The 8,947-nt window shown below is 41.8% G+C and overlaps 1 protein-coding gene across 4 annotated transcripts; it reads right to left on the bottom strand.

Moving 5' to 3' along the window:
* Positions 1 to 596: 596 nt before the first annotated feature.
* c10h19orf47 (chromosome 10 C19orf47 homolog) lies at positions 597 to 8,868 on the bottom strand. 4 transcript variants are annotated; one of them, XM_052079260.1, is made up of 8 exons: positions 8,781 to 8,868; positions 6,641 to 6,732; positions 6,341 to 6,455; positions 5,784 to 5,865; positions 4,606 to 4,731; positions 4,362 to 4,511; positions 2,735 to 2,808; positions 597 to 2,304 (listed from the first exon to the last, which is right to left on the bottom strand). In XM_052079260.1, exons 2-8 carry the CDS (start codon positions 6,700 to 6,702, stop codon positions 1,741 to 1,743), a joined length of 1,173 nt encoding a protein of 390 aa, XP_051935220.1. In that variant the 5' UTR covers positions 6,703 to 6,732; positions 8,781 to 8,868; the 3' UTR covers positions 597 to 1,740. The 4 variants fall into 4 exon arrangements, with proteins under 4 accessions (XP_051935220.1, XP_051935219.1, XP_051935217.1 ...); XM_052079259.1 differs by having other exon boundaries at positions 4,606 to 4,728; positions 6,645 to 6,732; XM_052079257.1 differs by having other exon boundaries at positions 6,645 to 6,732; positions 8,781 to 8,867.
* Between the last annotated feature and the right edge of the window lie 79 nt (positions 8,869 to 8,947).

The raw sequence follows: 8,947 nt of genomic DNA, 5'->3' as shown, positions 1-8,947 counted from the left end.
GCAGGCCACCATGCAGTCTGCATTGGATGCAAAAAGGTGTGCTTCCTTTGTTCCACAAAAATACCGCCAATAACGGTTTGGGAATTAACGTTCAACGAAGAATATTTGGGGCATGTGGATTTTGGCAGCATTGTGAGCTAGCGGTTGGGATGCTCGACTCACAGGTCTGTGTTTGTGTGGGATTCACCCACTAACCCCCAAGTACTCTGGATTCCATCCACATGACCAAAAAAAATAAATACATAAAATAAAAAAATACATGCATCATGTTAGGTTAGGTTCATTAGTGATTAAATTTGGGCTGAACACTTCAGAGTCAAATCAATATTGCAATGGGGTGGAATGCAATTTTCAAATTGCAAAAGCTACAATTCAGTCAGTTGGTACGCTTTATTTTAAATATGTACATTTCATTTGTTTATGACATAAACTACATAAACTTTATGCAGTGTCGAGAGTGGTTTGGTGCTTAAGTGTCGTCCACGTTTCCATATGAAACATGAACATCTTGGGATAAAATTGGATTTGATCACACTGTTGCTGAAATCTGAATTATAATCCAAGCCATAAGAGTAAAAATAAATTGACAAAAAAGATATTTGGACGCTTCATTTTAATTGCGTTACGAAGCACGGGTTCTTTGTTTTCTTTTAAACATTTCTTCTTTGTTTCTCAAGACAATAAAAGTTTTTTAAAAAACAACACTTTAAATATTTACAATGGTAATAAAGTTCAAGTGTAAATGTAAGTCTAAAAAAGACCTACAGCTGTTACACCACGAGATGGCGGGCAGGTGAAAAAAAAATAAAACACCTTGTGGACCCACAGCCCGGCCAATCAAATGACGACGACGACGGCGGTGTTCGGGTTGGAAGAGCTTCTGAGGAACGGTTCCATTCTAAGTACCCAGCTTCAAATAGCTGTATTGAAAAAGGAAACACAGGGCGGAACCAGGCTGTTTCAGTGTAGAACCGGTACAATGGAGAAAGGGCATAAGATTGATATTTTCATTTCTCCAACAAAGACAAAGATGTAGCATACCATGCTCCGTACGGTGTGAAATCAAGTCGACTCAAATCTATACATGCTGTGTTATAAGAACACTCAACCCACGCTCCCTTTCAGGTAGGCGGTCTATACTAAGGTAAGAGAGTTTGTGAGATGTATCGGAATCATTTCAACTTGTGCGGATGCTCAAATAGAGTCGACAAGAAGTTTCCTAATAAGTTCCTATGGCTTGACCAAAAGGTGAATCACAATAGGTTTTCACTATTGTATAAAATGAAAAGAGGGACGTAAATTACCTTTTTAGATTTTACATTAAAAATGACTTCAGAAAATTGTCATGATATGTTGCAGACTATAAATACTGTGACGGAAGGTTTGGGCAGCAGCAACCCTCGTTCACGGGTAAATTATTAAAACGATAATACTAGCACTTCAGTCCATGCCATGCTCATGCATTTGGATTTTTTTTTTAATGCTTAAATACCAAAATCTTAAGAATGATAAATGTCAGCTAACATTGCAGTATTTCTGTCCAAGCAATTAAAAAAAAATTTGATTTGTTGGGTGGGAGGAGCACTGATAATTTGGAAAAATGAGGTTACCCATGGCACCAAAGTTCAAACTAAAATATTTAGTTTTGGGTCAGTGTCTGTACAGAAAAAATAAAAATAAAAACCTAATTTTCCCCCAAATGAATCCACAGTCCTTGCTGCACAACATTTGGGACGTGTATTACTTGTTTTTATTGCCTAGCCTCTTGAAAACGCTGACAGCCTTGCAGTCCATCTGGGCGCCAGCACAGTCCACCGCTCCTGCTCCTGTTCCTGTTCTGGCTCCTGCTCCAGTGCTGTTGCTGTTGCTGCTGCTGCTGACTTTGCAGCGCACCACGCTCACTTTCTGCTTGGCCCTGGGCCGAGTGCTCGTCACTCTATTGTCCTGCGTGTCAGCAGGTGGGGGAGACACCGCAGAGGAGGGGGCGGTGGCGCGCTGGTGCTTACCCAGTCTCTGAAGCACGCTGATTTTAGTTGCGACACCATTGGAAGAGGACGACGGGGTGGAGGTGTCGGGCGGCGGTCGCTTCAACTTGCCGCCCAGGCGCCGTAGTGTGGTGGGTGCGCGCTTTTTAATGGGCTCGCTCCTCGGGGAGGGCAGCAACTTTTTGAGGACGCCCGCGTACTGGAGGACGGACCCTTCTCCGTCGCTGTCGTCCTCCTGCGCGGTCAGCTTCAACTTTCCCGACCTTGGCTCCGCCTCCACTTCGTCTGCTGCGTCCAGACGGCTGAAGACGCCTGTGGGCTGACAACACAAGGAGCGTGGTAAGCAAGTCAGAAAGTCATCCTCACACATTTGACGGCTGCTATTTTGCCATCATCAGCCAAGAACCGTGAACATTTCCTTGCACACGGGATCTCCCGCTATATTCATGACACAATCCGTCCAAATCCTGATGTTTTCCAGTCCAGCTTGATCTCACCCAGAAGTCCACCGGCGAGGATGTGTGACTTGCCAAGTCATAAACCCGTCTCGATGAAAGAAGCTCCACATTCAAAAACATTAAAACATTTTTTTTAAATGACAAAAATTGACATTGCAGCATCCTGTGCCATACCCACATCTCAGAAGTTTCAAGTCAACCCCTCTGGCATTCCATAATCCTATTAGCTGACTACAGTGTTCAGTCTGTATCCATTTAGCGATATAAAGGAGACAAACTGATGGCCCTCACCTTGTTAGTGCTGGCTGCTGGGTCCGCCTTCGATTCGGCGCCAAGTCTTGCGAACACCGACGTGCGCTTCAAACCTTGTGTTGGCACAAGCACAGAAAACATTTGACAGTTTCACACATTTTGATGAATCAGCGGCAAGTTGAAAAACAATCGGAAAAAATAAAAGTTCAGTCACTATCTCAAGCGGCGCAAATGTGTCACTGCCCTTTTACATAACAGATGGCTTTTAAGGTTTCATTCCGATTTATGTCCGACTGTGAGGAATGGAGCTTCGGTTGTGTACGGCCAGGACAAAAACTCCCAATAAAAGGCAGAAAACCAACGTTATGTCTAATTTCTGAGACAAAATATGGTGATTAATGAAACATGAATTTACCATCTAATTACAAAATTCACGAAGTCAGCCTGACACGATGCACGCTCGATGGCCCACGTAGGAAGATACAACATCACATTCTAAGGAGAATGAATAAATAGAGCCAAAAGGTAATGCAGCAGTTGTTAAAACCATCATACTGGGTGGAAGCTGATTCTAATATTTTGGTTACCATATATTAAACTACACAAGGGTTCAAAGCACAGCCAGGTGAGGAGTCAAACAAAAAAAAAAGTTTACAAAAGCACAATTAGGGCTGCCAATTTAGCGTTATGGTCACTTTGTGACTTTTACAAGCGTTCTTGTAACACTGAGTCCCGTGAATAAACTGACAATATCAGACGAATCATTTTCACATTGAGTTCTGTAGCAAGTGAAGGAGCCCGGTGAAAGGCAATTGTGGGGAACACTGCCTAAGATATGCTGCTTGCCTAGCTACATGTCTCAAAAGCCGTCATTTGTCGACAGGTTGGATACTTTTGAGTCAAGTTTAAGTGCTTCCAAGGTGCATATATTTTGTCATTCGGAAGAATGGCTCAATTTATATATTAAAAAAAATCTTAATTAGAGGAGAAGTCAATCCTCAAAATTTCTTTGCAATATTATGTTCAATGCAGCCCACAAGTCCAACCATGGCATTCTGTTTCATATTGCTCACCCGTTTTTCGAAAATGAGCCACGCAACGATGATGTCATTTCCAGTTGTCAGAAAGCTGCAAAGTGTCTGCCCCCTGAGATGGCTAAAAACAGGTGGATTTTGCTGATCAACTCATATTGCACAAATGCAATATTAATCAGAATGACGCATAGAGACTAGTGGAAATGCATAAAACATATCATTTTAAGGACCATTTTGGGGTTTATTTCCCCTTTATGGATCATGTCTGCAAATGTATGTTTTGACAAAGGGGACGTTGTTTTCAATAAGCAGCACTTATTTTCACATTTTTTTAACGATACTTGGGGGGGGGGGCACTTTTAAAATGTATCAACCCTTGTTTTGAATCAGGAAAAATGAAGGAAATCCTAGAAGGAAGGCTGACAGATCTGACTGAATAAAAGCAAAACGACTATCAGCAGGAGATTAGTGTCGTGTGAAATATTAATCCAAGAGAGGCATCAAGTGTATGCCGAGCAAACCATATTCTACCATGCCTTGATTGGAGGTTGAGAACCTTTAGTAGTGATTAGTCGATTAGCCGTGTCGGGAGTCACGCGGCGAGGCACCCAGCCCCGCTGGTTCAGGCCTACCTTTCTTGGCCTGCTGGGCCAGGATGCGGCGTGTGCGTGGCGTGGTGCCTTTGGGCATGTTGATGATGTACTTGCCTTCCATCTCTGCTGTCACACGTCGGCGCTTCGCAGCTGACAACTCGTTCCCTTCGTCTTCTGGCTGACTGACCGCTGTCAAGAGAAGAAGTAAGCGGTCAGACAAATGGAATCATGGAGGGTGAGGGGGACAAAAAAGTCCTAAGATATGGAGCAGGCTGTGCTTTACCTGCTTTGCTACCCTTGCTTGCTTGAACGTTGGACACTGTGACCGAGAGGCGGTTGTCGGGGCGACGAGCTGGAGTGGTTGGAGGGGAGTCATGGCTCAAGGCGTTGGCTATCATTCGAGTGGCTGCTAAGGGATGATGGGGGAAAATAAATCATTTTGTGACTGGAAAGCCACCTCATGTCCGATAACAGTGCAAGATGGCGCCGCGAGAGCAGCTCCTCATAATTTTGCTGCTGTAAATTGGGAATTTCTCCATTGTGAAACAAATAAAAGGTTTTCTTATCTTATCTTATCTTATCTTATGAGTGAGCATTTGAAGTCATGACACCAAGTTTGCTATTGATACAAAAAGAGAAGCCAAAAGCTAAACAGAGCTGGATATTGCATTAATATTAGGTAACAGCGCTAAGTTTGACAATTTGCATGAGTGACAATAGGCATGAGTTGAATCATGAATTGTGTCACCATTTTTTTCCATATTAAGATATTTGACATGGAATTGATGGCTGATGATTTAATTGATGGATAATATTTATTTTTAGTCAGCTGCTCAATTTTGTGATGATGTCATTGCTGTTCTTGGGTGTGTTTTAATCGTTTCAGTGCAGAAACATCTTTCAACAAGGGAATTGTAACTGGAGTAACAAGTGGATTTTGGTTAGCCTAAATACTGTAGTCCATGTACTCCCCAATTTAGTTTTCGTGTGTCAACATTACTATACAAATCCCTTGACAGTTTACTACAACGTAGTTGGCCCAATCCGATAGCGTTGTCACGTAACATTTGTGATAATAGAATGTTTGGTCAAAAAAATGCAAAGATCGCCGGCCCACATTGTAAAAATGATGTCTTTCATTTCATAATTTGCAGAAGCTGTTTTTTAACGGCATAGCTCGATGAGGGTGAGGTTTCAGAGGAAACAGTATTGAGGTAGTGTCTGGAACAAGAGCAGCTATGAATAAAGCTAGCACACCCCATCTTTCGCCTCCACTCAGGCAATACTTTGTACTTCCAGCAATGTGTTTAAAAAAAAAAAAAGGTACACAAATGCAGAGTCTCAGACCTGAAACCAATGCGGTTGAATGTTTTCAGTATGTATGGACAATCACACTCACACAAAATAACCTTTATTTTTGTGGGCGGCGAGTATTTATTGCTAAGCCTGAGTGGTACTTACGAGTGTTGGCAGTTCTTCTGAGCTCAGCTTTGACGCTGGTCTGTCCTGAGGAGATGGCTTCTGTTGCCAATTTGCACATGTCCTGAATGGGGAAGTTGTTGCAAAATATATTCTATTTTACACACCAAATTAAGTGCCTTAAGGTTGAACAAATCGATCTTTCCCCCTGACAATGTCAACATCTACCCCCTCCCCAATCTGGAGCATTAATTGTCGAGTTAACGCTTAGGCATATTCCACAGTCCAGCAATAATCCCATTTTCCCACTGTGCAGCAACAGTGCATTCTACTTCAAAAATGGTTTTGCTTATTGATTTCAGGTTACATCGGTGACAAATGGCCATTGATTGACCAGCAGTGATTCACGTCATCCAAATGGTATCGGCAGAAATACTTTGTAGAAGTTCCAGATTCTACCAACAGAAATGTGTGCAATATGGAGTAGAGGCTTGACAAGACAAGTGGGTACACTGTGCAGTGGAAATGGGAAGTAAGATGGCATGGATTTCAGTACTGCCCGTTGTCAACATTCCAACAAATCCACAGTGGGACCCGACCTGTCTATGGACGACCTTGGCGTGTTTGAGAATCGCAATGATGTCACCAACAACCGTGATGCCAAGGTCCATCATGATGTCCTTGCTCAGGTCCATCAGCATGTTCTTCTGAATTCTGAAGCAACACAGATGAAAAAAAATACGTAGCCACATTTTCTGGAATACTAATATTGTAAATGATTTCATTAAACGACAAGTGTGAAGAACACAGCTCAATTTGCCTTTTTACCCTCAGGAAAATTTATGTTTTTAATTGCTTCCATACAGATAGTTGTGTTTCTGGAGTCATTCAAAACGTACCTACCTGTTGTCCACAAAAGAGACTGCATAGGTGACGGCCAGGCCAGCTGGGATGCCGGCATCCTTGAAAAACTGGATCCACTCGGAAGTGGCTAAAGATGTCAAAAAGATAATGTTAGCAACCTGGACAAACAATTGAGTAAATCCTGCTCTTCCATTTTTTAAAATAAACCTTGTCATCATTAGGTCTGGGTGTGAGTTTTGGCCTATCCCAGCTCACTCAAAAATCGGGATTACTGTACCAGTCAATTGCAGGACACAAAGTCAAATGATCATTCACAATAATCAACAATTACAGTTGCTATCAAGTGAAAATAAGAATGTCTTGTAAATTTTACACACCACCACAGAGAAGAGTTTTGCTTTGATCTGCGAGCACAAACTTGAGATAAAAGATCAACTAAACTGTATTGATAGAGTACTTTAACCCTGGAATACCCAAGAACCTTTTTCTTCTTTGGAAAATGATGAATTATACATTAAATACCTGCTATATGTTCACTGAACACCAAAACATGTGTTTTTTTTTCAAATATTCAATGCTTTAATCCTAATTTAGGATGAGGGCCATATTTGACTCTTTGTGATTTAAGTGTAGCATTTGAGTAGCAGAATTTATAGCGGCCAAAGTTGACCCCGTGGGTTTTCCAGGGTTAAAACAACCAATGCTGTATACAAAGTGCTGTGAACTGATCAAATATCATATATACAACAATAAAGCAATAAATTAATAACATAAGTGGAAAAAAGACAAGTCTACAGGATGTAGTACAAAGGCCAGTGGGACCACTTGTATAGTGGCATTGAAACTCACTTCACTTCACAATAATTAGCAGTTAGCCAAATATTGAACAAGATGTTTGTACATAAAACTAAGATAATGGCGTATTTATAACAACCACCCAGCTTTGGCCAGGTAAAGTCCACTTGGCGGAATGCTAAAACAATGCAAAAGGCCACTGAAACGCCAACGGTTACCATCAATAATCATCATTTTAGAAGCAGCGCACACTTGAGCAACAAATGTGGATTGGCACTGATACTAACAAGCATAGAGTATTTATGCACTACGAAAAATGACTAATATCAGAGCATTTTCTTATTTTTGTCTGCATGATAGTTTTGTATTGCCCAGCCAAGGCATTAAATCATGCAGCACAAACGGTTATTTTTTTACATTCAATTTAACCACTTTATCTTTTCATAAAGTATAATATCATTCTGGGCTATGTTTCTTTATTAAGAAAACACAAACCTTAAAAAAAATTAACGGGATTAATGCCATTTCCATTTATTTCAATGGGCAATGCAGATATGAGCTACTGTGGTGACCCACAAGGCAAAGACATAACCGGGGACATGATGCATTATAGTTTTGTTTTGTATGACTACATAAATTGACACTGTCCTCCATAAAAGTACATCTTGACAATCTGCCTTCACAACGATACTCATGTTCAGTTTTGATCGACATGGTCAGTACTGAACTCATCATCACGACTTTCACTTGAACAAACGTTGCACAGAAGTGCCACGGCGGGACAGAGGAGACAAGTTAAGTATAACACATGCTGACCACAAGCAGCTGGAGGTTATTTATAACTACGGGTACTCAAGCTCATGGCTGGCGCAAAGTGATGGCGGCAGCTGCCACAACAATGGCCCATCCCGACACGTTACACAACATGTACTCGTTTGGAGTCACCAACACGGACAAGGATGAGGCGTTAAATGCAACGACAGACTTCATTTCACTTGACCCTTCAATCGAAGCTGATGTGATATTTGAAGGTTAGCACGAAACTATTGCAAAATACCAACAATTAACTCACGCTCATTTTATCTGCAATTCAACACGCAGTTGCCTCATCCCGACATTTAACCAGCAAACGGACGTCATTCATTCAAGCGCCAATGTAAAGAAGCAACTATTTAGCATCGCGATAGCAATTAGCTAAGGAGGGACTATTGTCGCGAACAAAATACCGCTTACGATCACCGGCGACATTAATTGGACGGAAACGGTCTAATATGTTGGCATTGCAGTAAAACAATGACAGGCCCCAGTGTGGAAACAAAACGGAAAAATGCGGTGTTAAATGTTCAGCTTTTGAAGTCGGGCCTTTTCGGTCTTTCTCACCTGTTGTCACGGACGCCATGTTTACTAAAATGTGCGGCGACGTCACTGTTCCACTGACATCATTTCCTTACCTTTCCGTCACTTCCAGTGCCGATTGAAGTTTCGGTGACGAGCACTTGAGGTCGCTAGCGCACCATCTTGAGTTTATCCCAGCTGAATTTCGTAAA

Source organism: Hippocampus zosterae, chromosome 10 (genome assembly GCF_025434085.1).
Source record: "Hippocampus zosterae strain Florida chromosome 10, ASM2543408v3, whole genome shotgun sequence".
In the NCBI taxonomy this organism is placed as follows: domain Eukaryota; kingdom Metazoa; phylum Chordata; class Actinopteri; order Syngnathiformes; family Syngnathidae; genus Hippocampus; species Hippocampus zosterae.
Note: the sequence above shows the minus strand (reverse complement) of the source record. Positions and strands in the feature narration are given on the sequence as shown.